Source organism: Cryptotermes secundus, unplaced genomic scaffold (genome assembly GCF_002891405.2).
Source record: "Cryptotermes secundus unplaced genomic scaffold, Csec_1.0 scaffold631, whole genome shotgun sequence".
In the NCBI taxonomy this organism is placed as follows: Eukaryota; Metazoa; Arthropoda; class Insecta; order Blattodea; family Kalotermitidae; genus Cryptotermes; species Cryptotermes secundus.
In genome coordinates this window covers 736,369-748,368 of record NW_019742970.1, presented here as the reverse complement: position 1 = coordinate 748,368, position 12,000 = coordinate 736,369, and the positions used below count along the sequence as shown (strand labels likewise).

Sequence of the window (12,000 nt, the reverse complement as noted above, 5' to 3'; positions counted from 1 at the left end):
AATGCTCCTCCATGAATTTGTTCTCTTACAGTGCACAAAATCTTCTCCCCACTGCAATGCCCTCTCTTGAGCAACAATCTGCTTCAGTGACCGCCATGCCCTCTTCTTGTTGCTCGTTTTGCTGCTGTGCTGGAACACAAAAACAGGATCGATCGGTCACAACAAACCAGGAAGAAAAGTTGCAACACAAGTTCTGCTTCTAGCATCAGTTCCGTGTCATGTGAGTTGACAGGCAGAAAGTCTCCAGTCTTCTCTCTTTCCTTCTGAATTTCTTGTCTGCTCCAAAGTCTGACTCCAGCAACCATGCTCTGGGAGGGGGTACAATCAGGCAATGTGAAACACAGTAGCACCACGGAAGGTAAGAAGACACAAGCAGGAACCCTGAAAATTATGGTTATTGGGGCTCTGGAGGCAAAGGATGTCTTTCAAAACAACCGCCCAAACAACCACCCAAATACTGTGACAATGTTGGACACATCGGAGGCAGATATCCATACTGACGATACTGACAGCATTCAAATAACTGGCAGACATCAGAACAAATACAGAATAAAAAGATATGAGCACATTCTAATAACGAACACAAGAGCAAATTCCAATCCAGGAGCTGAATTACAAACTAAATAAAAATTACCAAGACGCAGACCAAGATCACAGTGGAGATGACAGTTCATGAAAGCTGTCAGTATGTACATATTAACGGATCAAGTAACTTCAACATTCACCACCTGTTGGCCATCACTTCAGGGCTGCCAACTGTACAAGTTCGTTACTGAAACAAGGCCCAAAGCCCAAGCTTACAATTTCTCTTCAACAAGTCCCCATAGGCATGTTCTGGTTAAAACGTCAGGTATCTGATTTCCTTCTGTAAAGTGTGAAGGAAGTCAGAGTGTTAAGAATGGAAAACAGTTCTAGCCTCAGAGAGCATGCAAGGATAAGGCAGCAGTGGGCAGCTGTCATGGGCACAAGACCGTACCGTGTGAGCGTCAGAGCAGTGCAGTGTAATTAGACCTCGCAGCAGATCTCCTTATGTTGAACGCTATTAACATGCGCACTGTAGTCATGTCAGAATGCATGTTGTAGGCTATGAAATTCCATGACTTGTTAAAGCATTTTCAGTTCAGGTACACAGACGGAGAGGCTTAATTGTTAGATGACCCACATAAACGTGTAAACCTCAACAGGAAGCCTGCCTCAGTTTGTACTTACCATATGTGGCTGGAAAAGAAATTCCCGTTATGGAAGGTGAAGCCGTTTCCACCACGAGGCTCCAAGAGACTGGTACCCACCAGCCACATTACAACATGGTGCCACACCCAGCAAGACAGCAATGTGCAAATGATTCACTGCTGCAAAAGTATACGTACCATAAGTATTTATTTCTTAGAAAAATTGTGTAATGTTTGTGTGAACATTTTTATGAGTGAAACCTGAGGTTATCAGAGGAGCGAACATTTAGAATGTGATCTTCCGGGTTCTAGATAATGTATGCTGGTAGGTGATTACGAACATTTCACAGGAACCTGTTGCCTCTACTTTCCTCTATGAATTAGTCACCTTAGCATCATCACATAAAGAGTAGAGACTCTGTCTCCGAGATCCTTCTCTCCTTAACCATAAATATGGCACTCCTGAAGTGAACTCTCTGAGTGCACTGTGTAGGGATTGGCATTAGTGCTAATGAAGTAAGTGGAAATAGCAGGCATATGGATTCTGTGAAACTTCATTGGCTGACACAGAACTCTGTCTACAGCTGATACTTCCCACGGCAGTGCCTCAAAGTAAGAGCACAACTGCACCCTTCCCCATACTTTTCAGTTAACTGTTCGCCCGTCCTACCTTTCAATGCTATACAATCAAGGCTACTGATAGAATCATTAAGTAAATCAGAAATAAAATAATAAAGAGAAGCCAGTCTCTAGTTTACAGATTTATTTAGCAATATACAAGCATTCCAACAGAGCCAGCGCACAGTGTACGCAACTCAAACTACAACTGAGACCAGTATCATACTACACTGTTATACTGGTGCTTCCTACTACATCTTAAAATAACTAAACTGAATACTAGTACAAATGCTTAGAAAAACACTACAAAACTATACAGTTGAAAATAAAAAATAGGACACAGTGAAAAGAAAGCATAAATAAATATGATTAGAAAGTTTAAACGTCTCTTTCGAAACTAAAATTACAGGATTGACAGTGTCCAATTCATGTGATGGTTAATTTGTAACTTCTGTCTCTCTACCTCTCCCTCCCAGTTAACCCTGATTAGCGAGGGTTTACCATAACTATTAAATGGGATGAAGGTGTGGTTAGACTTACAGATATATGGGGCATTTTCCATCATTCCTCAAACCCGGGCAAAGATTAGCTGCATATAATAGACCCTTCAGAGCAGATAGCAGATTTCCTAGCTACCAACACGTGTTTCTTTACTCAGAAAAGGATGATAGAAAATGTCCAGTATGTGTGTCAGTTCTACTGCCGCATTTCAGATGTTGAGACAGGTACCTGGCACAGTGGCTGGGTGGGCCACACGGGTACCAGTGTTAAACAGTACGACCATCTGCAGTATGGAAGCACCTTTAATAACTTTCAGTATCAGCAAAACGATGATCAGGAGGTGTGTCTCCAACACAGATCACTGCCCACAGATGCACTGGTGTGACACTGTTGGCCATTCCGACAGATAGCACGGCATACAGGTCTTGGTGGACTGCGGCGTGGTGTTCCACTGTGGACAACAAAGCAAAGCAGATTGTTAAGGGGGGAAGGATACCAAAAATATGGCGACTTAAATATGTACAGTAAAGGCAGAGAAAATGCTCATGGCTATGCAGTATGAAAATGTGGAACCCAGGTAAATGGGAGATCTCCGAGCAAAAGAACCAATCTTGTGATCTGATTTGAAAGTTATCAGGTGGAACTGAAAAATGCAAGAGGTCACGCACATAACAGAAATGCAACACCAACAGAAACTGAAATGAGGAACCAAAATCAAAAGTTTACATTGACCTAGACAAACAAGAGAGTTCAGACGGCCACTAACCAGATTAAAAGTTCAGTTTCCTTAGTTCAGTATGGCTGACATTCATTATAATGCTTTTGCTGTTGTGTTTTCACACATCTGCTGTTACGCATGCCCAAAGTGTTGCATTAGCAGTTCTCCTCCCTTGCCCCACTGTTCTGATTCAATAAATCCATCAGAGCATTTCGTACTGCTGCACCATGCCAGTGTTCACTCAGTGCACCTTCCATATGCACAGCAAATTTCAGGAATGCAGTCGCTATGGATTAGGAACAGTCACATGCACTTGGATCAGAATAACTGTACCAAACAATGGGCACAGCAGTGATGGCCCCAGTATTAACCTTCTGTTGATTTTACAAAATGGCCCTTCTAAAGGCAAACAATCCTGTCAGCAAGAAAGAGTATTTTTACTGTTCAGAATTCCCTAACACACAATCCTTCAAAACAAAAAATGTTACCAAAAGTACATAAAATTATTTAAAGAATTTAAGTTAAAATAAAGAAGTGAAAAATACTTAACTAATGAACAAGGTGACAAGACAGTAACTCACCTAAAAGAAGAGGTGGGTTTGGGTGTGGGTGGGACGTAGACCGGTGTGGAATAGCGCCGCCTCAGTGTTCGTGATGTGCCAGCTTGAACAAGGCGGTTGTTACTGCTGCAACTGTTGGAGTTTGCAGAGCGCTAACAAAATAAATATAACATATATTTAGTACAACTCTCTGAATGAATGAAAACATTTCACGTAAAATGTATGAGCTACGGGAGCCTGGCGAGAGAATATCCCGTGCAAGTGACTGGATATTTCTATATTTCTGTTGATCCCATGTAACATGATGCAAAGCTATGGAGCCACAAGTGACTCTGAGGAATAAAATGAAGAAAATATAAAACAGGGGAAATCTAGCCTTGAGATTATTGACTTGTGATCATCAAAATTCAGTGCTAACTAGGGGAAAATGTTAAATCAAAGATCATTAAATGGGGGTTCCTCCAGATGTATGATAGCAAAACAATTCTCTGCTGGGAGACCAATGACATTCTGTCTCTCATGTAACTGGAATAAGACATAAACAGAAGTCTCCACTCACCTCTGCAAAATGGGCCAGCCCAAGGGCAACCTCACCACTGCCACTTGAGCCTTCACCTAGGTTTCTGTCACGCACGGGAGTCAGAATGCGGACCCTCTCATCAGGCCGTGGAGAGTCCCCTCTGGATGAGGCAGCAGCTGACATGGACTTCAAGGGACTAGGGCATCTGTTCACGAGAGCTGCAAAGAGACAAAGATATATGAATTGAAGTGTTCTGTGACTGACAGCATTCACTGATCATGATCCTCTCAAACTCAACTTACACTTCAGTCTTCTGCCAGGGTCTCCAGCGAAGAGCGATAGCATGTTTATGCTGCTCCTTTGAGACAGCATAACAGCAACAGGCTTCATAGGTGGAAATGGGTTAGTAATGAACCCATTGGTCATTGGCTGTGGTTGGCTGCCATGAAGGCTGGACACGGGTCTCGGCTGTCTGGATGTCCAATAATGTAGTGCTCTCTGGATCACGTAGCAGGCTGCAAAAAAAGCAAGCACCATTATAAACAGTGGCAAGCTGACTGTTCTAGGGCACAATAAAAATTGACATAACGTTTCATTCAGGCGGTTCAGAAAGTCTTGGGTTCACACCTCAGCAAGCTGATCATACACACACACACTGACCACAGAAAATGAATCTGTGTTGGTGTCTGGACTTAAAGTTCAGTATGGAAGTGGTGAGTCTGTGTTTGTTTTTTGACTGCCAACTCCACAAGCAGGCAACACTGCGCTTGTTTCTCTTGTAAATATAACCCAACATAACCAAACAGTGAGGTGATCTCAGTAACACTTACCTGCTGTTGACGCTAAGATGAGTATGGTCATGGATGGGAAGTTAAGGGCAGCTGCGTCCCCATGAGTGTATGTGACAGCAAGGTTCAGAGGCACAAAGAGGAGGAGGAAAGCGCGTGAGGTGGTCGGAGCTCTGATAAATGCTGCAGTAATCATTCCCACAATCAGGTACAGAAAGTGAAGTACACAGCTGTAAAGGTGATCCAGCTGGTTGCCAGTATCCGGCGTCAGGTTGTTGAGCCAGCCCAGGCGCTCATCAAATTCCTAAAAAACAGTTCAGAAATGAATCACCAACTGCACAAATGCACAAATAAAACATAAACAAACAGTGACAAAATGAGGGAAAGGACCCGATACACAATAACACAAGTGGCAGTATGTACATCACGATAAAACTGCAAAGTGTGGGAGGATGTTTCAAGAGAAACGGTTAACTGTCAGATGGCTGGGATGCATGTATCAGTTTCCTGCGAAGGACAGAGTACCTTGATACCTGAAAGCTGACATCTCAAAACACTTTCGTGTGCTGCTGAGCGAGTTGTTTCGCATTTTCGTCAACCTCTTACCAAATCACATTCTGTATCCAATGGAGCAATTTGGCCATATTAAAGTGATCACGATTTTTTGTGCTATTTTTAATATTTAAATGGGGAAGACAAGTCTATTTCCTTTTTTCTTTTTCAATTTTTTGCCCTTCCCCTTACCCCCTGCTGGCACCCTTGAAGGTGTGTATATATTGTAATTCCAAGCAGTCAATTTCATCAAACATTGCTCAGTACTTCAAGGGAATGTACTGAACTTAAATTTGTCAATTCCCTGTGGTTCTGATCAACGACAAACTGCATGTGCCCACAAACACTTACCTGTCTGGTCTTGTCCAGCAGATCCAGGAGGAAGTTGACTGTGGCACTGATCTGTGACAGCTTGTAGAGTGCCGAGTTGTACTGCGCTCTTGCCGACTCATGGCGTGCAAGGATCTCCTGCGTGCTGTGATCTGTGAGCAAGAATATAAACTGCATGTTAGTTCTGAGGTGCAATGAACAATTTGTGGACTTGAACTAAAGTGAGGGAAGCGTTAAATGAAGGTCATTTAACACCAAGTCCACTGATGTGTGATCACTGAAACTGAATATTAAAGAGAGAGAAACCAAAGAGTGATGGATATTTGAGGGGGGGTTCCAGTCCATTGCAACAGCAATGGGAGCTTAGCAGTTCGCTAGGATCTACTTTGGAATCAGACCATGAAAGAGATGGCAAAATTGTGTTTATTTAAAAGTTACTGTGCCCATGTCAGTGCGTAGTGCAGAAGTATGGACACAAGCCAAGGCAGATATTGACAGACTAACTGCAGCTGAGATGTAATTCTTTGCCAAGTACAGAAGGAGAAACCAGAAGAGAAAGAATAATAAATGGCAGAATGATACAGAATTTAAAGAAAAGTAAATTGTAAAATAGACTAATAGTTAACACAGTCAGATGGTAAAGGCACAATATAAAAGTGACTGAATCCAGAATCCCAAAGGTTTTGAACAAGAACAAGAGATCAGGAAAGAAATGACACAAAGGATGGAAGAATATGGGAGGAAACTGAGAAGGCAAAGAAGCTTTGGGAAGAGAGACAGATGGAGAGGTCTGGTTGTTACTGAAGTTAATTAGATTCATCCAGCAAAGAACAGGGACTAGCAGTAAGGTCCTGTGTACACATGAAGCATCCTTACCAATCCTCTGCCAGAGGAGAGCCACCTGCTCCATGACAGTCTGCAGATCTTCCCGCAGTTGCTTGTGATTCTCATGGCGCTCGTTCACCTGGCTGCTGAATTCCAAACTCGCCTCATCTGTCACACACAAACAAGACCATTATTATAGTGGGCAGTAGGAGGAGTCCATGATCACTTATGATGCCCCAGTGGGGTGAATGAGGTTGTTAAATATGAAATCAGCAGGGCCAAACTTAGTAAACTGCAGAGACTGGCATGTTTCAGTTCAACTGGAGTCATGAGGATGAGTGCTCTACTTTTCCGCAAATCTGTCGAGAGATATTATCTGTAGAAGACAGACATCCCTCACATTAAGTAAGGGTGTTAAACATTGCTCCAGGACATTCATCTGAGTTTGGAGGAGGAATTTCTAGTGCAACAATCCAAATCACCAAATCATACTCACCTAATTTGTTTCTGACATCATCCATCATCTTGACAAGTTCATGGTGACCTGACGCTATCAGCACTTTCTCTCGTGTCAGCTCTCGCAGATTCAGGGATACGGAATCCTGAATGCTGTGTTGGGTAACTCTTAACTTCTCCTGCTGATCCATAAGGGACTGGTGACCATAAGACACAGCTTCCAATGTACTAGCTGTCAGTGATTCCAACTTCTGATGGTCTTCCTGCAACATAGATAAGCATAAAGTTGTCAAGAGTTGATCACAAGGTGAAATGCTGGCATAATAAGAGAGTGAATTTCAAAATATCTCTAGAGACATTGTTCACCAACAGTGACTTAATATATGCACATGAAATACAATATTTCTGCTTTTGTATTCCATAAAATAAAGACAAAGTGAATTAAAATTTTAATTTTTAGGCTTCTAATTTAATTAGGCCTGCAGATGGAGCACATGATAATGTGACAGACTGTCCCTTGTACTCTGAGAAATGCAACCAACCCTAGATGTGAGGTTTTTTCATTCATTTCTAGGACATATGTGAGATTAACATGAAGGAGCTTATAGAAACAGACTGTAAAGCTGTGAACTGGGTGTGATGGGCTTTTGAGGTGACAACCATGAACCTTTCCTCCTTGAGGACTACCACCTCATCATGGAGAGGTTCTCACGCCCCAGTGACCTGTTGAGCTATGCTGGCGTGAGTGTAAGCTCCTGGTAGGGCAACCCATCTCAGACAGGTAAAATGGTAGGAACCAGACAAAGTGGAGTCCCTGGTCCTCCAGGTTATGGGTTGGGTGTGGGCCTAACAACCCGACCCTATACAAATTTACTGTTACAGAACCATGGAGGAGGCGAATGGACCTTCCAGTTCAGCAACACACAAGAAACTTGTCTTCTTCTCCTGACCACACTCTGAGTTCCATGGCTTGGAATCAATAAGCATAACATGACACTTCCATCTCCTTTTGTCGCTTACCTTGAGAGAGTCCATCGTGTTGAGGTGGCTGTGTGCAGAGTCCATGAGTTTGTCGACTGTCATCTCTGAGAGAGCTCGAAACTGCTGGTTTCTGGCAGCATAACAAACGGCCCTGGCTCGGTTGTTCATCAGATGGTATGCATTCCACATGTCTGGGTCCATCGAACTTGTGCACTCTTGAAGGCTCTGAAATTGCATTTCTCACATAGTCATTCTGTCTTTTTTGTCGACACACTATGCGTACTTATATATTATTTTCCTCTTCCAGCATCCATGTTCGTTTGTGTTGTTTTATTCAGCCCTAATGGACATCAGCATGGCAACACACATACTAATGGGGCACACAAAAATAATGATGATTACAACACTACACTGATGTCCATAGAGCTAAATAAAACATCACAAAAAAAAACATGGATGCCACAAGAGGAAAATAGGGCAGGAAAGGGTAAAAAGCTGAGTTCTTAAAAAATGTACTTTGGTGTGAACGATAAAATGTAATAGCACTGAAATATTTGGACTTCAGAACCAGTGCTGTGCGGTGCTTATGAAATGTTAGCAGCTGCCTGTGAATTTATACATCACAGTTCAGGTTTTTAGGTATCAAGATAACAAATAATCTAAAGTTCAGCTCACATGTTCAGTCCTTGTGTTTAATATGAATATTATTAAATCCTTGAAAGTATACACAGGAATATTTACTTTGCCAAATTTCAATCCTTAGTTAAGTTATGGTTTGATTTTTTGGGGCGGAGAAAGTGAAAATGCCAAAGTATTGAATATATAAAAAAGGATACTTCGTTTAATGAAAGGTGTAAATAGGAAAACAACATGCAGACTTATTTTCAAAAAATTAAAGATTTTAACTCTTAACTCCTTGTATATTTTTGAGGTGTCGTGCTATTTCCAGAAAAATAATTTATTCTCTATGAGAAATTAAGATTTATATGAATATAACACTAGAAGGAAAGATTATTATTTTTTATTGGCAAATTCTAATCCTTTAGGAATTGGGCAAAAGGATTTCAACAGTGATGTATTTAATGATGTGACTTCTTCAAGTGTTACTGGTGTAGCTGTTATGAATGCTAAATAAAACGAATGGATGAATGAATGGCCAGATAAAATTGAAACTTGTGAAAGCTGACTCCAATTTTAATGTTATTTTTAAATATGGTGAGATTGTGAACTGAGTTGCATTAAAGATGGAAGTGAATTTGTAGAGTGCCTAAACTAACCTAGCATTAACACAGAAAAACAAAATGTATGTGGCAAGATTATTTCAGTAAATATCAAACCACCAATACAGGTAGTCTGCTGGCTGCTACTCACCCTTCACCCAGTGAACAGCCATTATCCTTTCAACTTAGAACTTACCATTCTGGTAGTACAGGGAAAATGTTGTGTCCCCTCCACTGCAGACTGACAGTTCAATAGATTCACGCTCATTTTGGCCAGTTCTTCCTCTGTCAGATCCGAACATCTTTTATGGATATTCACGACAACCTGCACAGAATTTGTATTGTTTTAATCTTATAAAAACTTTCATTATACCCGTTACCACATTAACAAACTTAATTCTTATTGGATGATTTTTACTCACTCGATGTTGGCAGTCGTCCAGGTCTGACATCTTCAAACTCGTGTACTCGTATTTCTTTGCTTCTTGCAGAAATCTTTCATCTTCAGTACTTATTTCGAAAGGTACCTCAACAATGGCTAAATAACCAAGTCTAAGTACACTTCTCATGACATGCCTGTCTTCAGAAATCTCTGCTTTGTGCAGTAATTACAGTTATTTTTCACACATTGCAGAAATATTAAATATATGACAGTGACTATTTCATTCCGTTCATGCCAGCATTGGTCTCTATTTTATTCTGTACAACCAGTTTACAAATACAGGATCACAACTGCTGGGTTTGTTACGGTGAGAAAATAAGTACCATAGCTTAAAGGATGAAAATAAACTATGCTATCGCAGCTGCATTTGTGTTAACATTAGGATTCCAGCATTCACCTACACAGACTGAGAATAAATGCAAACAACTTCAATGAAGATGGTCAACTCTGGCTTAACATTTGAATTCAGTATCTCTGAAATACATCACAGAGTTTCTCAGGGACAAAACAGGAATAAAAAATAATTATGGCTAAATATATTGAGTATCAGATTCTCACAGTGGTAACTATTAAAAGTTCTATCTTCTGTGATGTAATGCTTTGTAGTTCGATGGACTACCAGATTACACAGTGTTACATTACTGAATATACATACTCAAGTGCCAACAGTCATGGTATAGCAGTATGTAAATTTTGGTGCCACAGTACCTTGACAGCCTGAGAATGCCCAGAGCAGTTTCAGTTGTGAGGTGTTCTCTCGTGAGTCAGGCTGAACACTGGCGAGTCTGCTCATGGGAAGGCGATGCAAATTATCAGAGTCTGAACGGGGTATGATAGTGGGTGCCATATGGATGGGATATTCCATTTCCGAAAATGTGTGGCCATTCCACATTCCTCGGTCCACAGTGTCATGTTTGTACTGAGAATACCTTATGGAAGGCATTACCAGCCACCATGGACAGTACTGTGGCCGACCACGGGTGTTTAAAGATCATGACCAATGGCATCTAGCTAGAATTGTCCATGGTAACAGACGAGTGACACTGGTTGAAATCACATCCACATTCAATGCAGGAGGTCCCAGACGCATATCCAGCAGGTCAGTGCAGCATTCTTTAGCTTCCATGGGATATGGGAGCAGAAGGGCCGCCAGAGTGCCCCTGTTAACATCATGACACTAGGCATGGCCTCACCTGGACTAGTGTCGTCGCTAATTGGACCCTGGACTGGCAACATGTGGTGTCGTCCAATGAGTCACGGTACCAGTTGTTTCAGGCAGATGGAAGGGTTCGGGTGTGGTGCAGACCCCAGTTGTCAACAAGGCACCATGCAGGCTGGTGGTGGTTCCAGACTGGTGAGGGGTGTGTTCATGTGGTATGGGTTGGGACCGCTTTTCACCTAAACACATCATTAACCAGTGACCGCTACATTGCACTGCTTGGTGACCATCTGCAACTCTTCACGGACTCCCCCACAACAATGGGATATTCCAGTAGGACAATGCACCATGTCATCAGGCCCAAGTTGTACAGAATTGGTTAGAGGAGTATTCCGGATAGTTCTGACGAATGGTGTGGCCACCATATTTGCCCGACATGAACCCAATTGAGCATTTAATGGACATGGTGGAGAGGTCTATTCACACACAAGATCCTGCACCTACAAATACCAGGGAACTGTGGACGACTACCCAGAAGGCATGTATCAATAACTCCCCAGAGGTCTTCCATTCACATGTGGAATCGATGCCATGTCGAGTTGCTGCACTTCGCCGGGCTAGAGGTGGTCCTACACGATACTAGGTACCCATCCCATGACTTCTGGTACTCGGGTGTAGTACTCTTCATATTCAAATATAATTATTTCATGCATTTAACAATAAAAAAAATTCTTGTTATGTTGTCACAGACTGTCTGTCCATTGGCCTGTATGAAGTGCAAACAATGGATTCAAGTAAAATGTGTTACTAAAACTGCTTAATACTTATAATTATACTCTTTGGGCAAGCTTGGCAATTTGGGATTAATATTACACCATCAAAGTAAAGTATTCAGACTTCAATTAAATATTCATCACAATGAAGAATTTTTCTGAGTTGTAGCAGTGAATGACCGCCTCTGTGGTCTAGTGGTCAGAGTTCCTCCTTACAGATCCAGAGGTCCTGTGTTCAATTCCTGGCGCTACCAAATTTTCTGAGAAGTAGTGGGTCTCGAACAGGGTCAACTCAGCCTCATGAGGATAACTGAGGAGCTATTTCAAGGAAACAGCAGCTCCGGTCTAGAAAACCGAGATTAACAGCCATGGGGATTCATTGCACTGA

At 41.9% G+C, this 12,000-nt stretch overlaps 1 protein-coding gene across 2 annotated transcripts; it reads right to left on the bottom strand.

Moving 5' to 3' along the window:
* Window positions 1-6: 6 nt before the first annotated feature.
* Window positions 7-11,815, bottom strand: LOC111873586 (protein brambleberry). 2 transcript variants are annotated; one of them, XM_023868420.2, is made up of 13 exons: window positions 10,874-11,815; window positions 9,435-9,563; window positions 8,058-8,243; window positions 7,078-7,300; window positions 6,633-6,749; window positions 5,778-5,908; window positions 4,917-5,178; window positions 4,389-4,601; window positions 4,126-4,304; window positions 3,588-3,718; window positions 2,517-2,739; window positions 1,210-1,349; window positions 7-129 (listed from the first exon to the last, which is right to left on the bottom strand). In XM_023868420.2, the coding sequence occupies exons 2-11, from the start codon at window positions 9,504-9,506 to the stop codon at window positions 2,622-2,624; spliced, it is 1,632 nt and encodes a 543-aa protein (XP_023724188.1). In that variant the 5' UTR covers window positions 9,507-9,563; window positions 10,874-11,815; the 3' UTR covers window positions 7-129; window positions 1,210-1,349; window positions 2,517-2,621. The 2 variants fall into 2 exon arrangements, with proteins under 2 accessions (XP_023724188.1, XP_033611009.1); XM_033755118.1 differs by having other exon boundaries at window positions 2,589-2,739; window positions 9,435-11,815.
* Between the last annotated feature and the right edge of the window lie 185 nt (window positions 11,816-12,000).

Coding starts and splice junctions, on each gene's coding strand:
- LOC111873586 (XM_033755118.1), bottom strand. CDS start 9,506: ATGAGCGTGAATCTATTGAACTGTCAGTCTGCAGTGGAGGGGACACAA. Junction 5,179..5,777: donor TGCTGGACAAGACCAGACAG/GTAAGTGTTTGT, acceptor ACTGTTTTTTAG/GAATTTGATGAGCGCCTGGG. Junction 4,602..4,916: donor CATCTTAGCGTCAACAGCAG/GTAAGTGTTACT, acceptor CTTTTTTTGCAG/CCTGCTACGTGATCCAGAGA.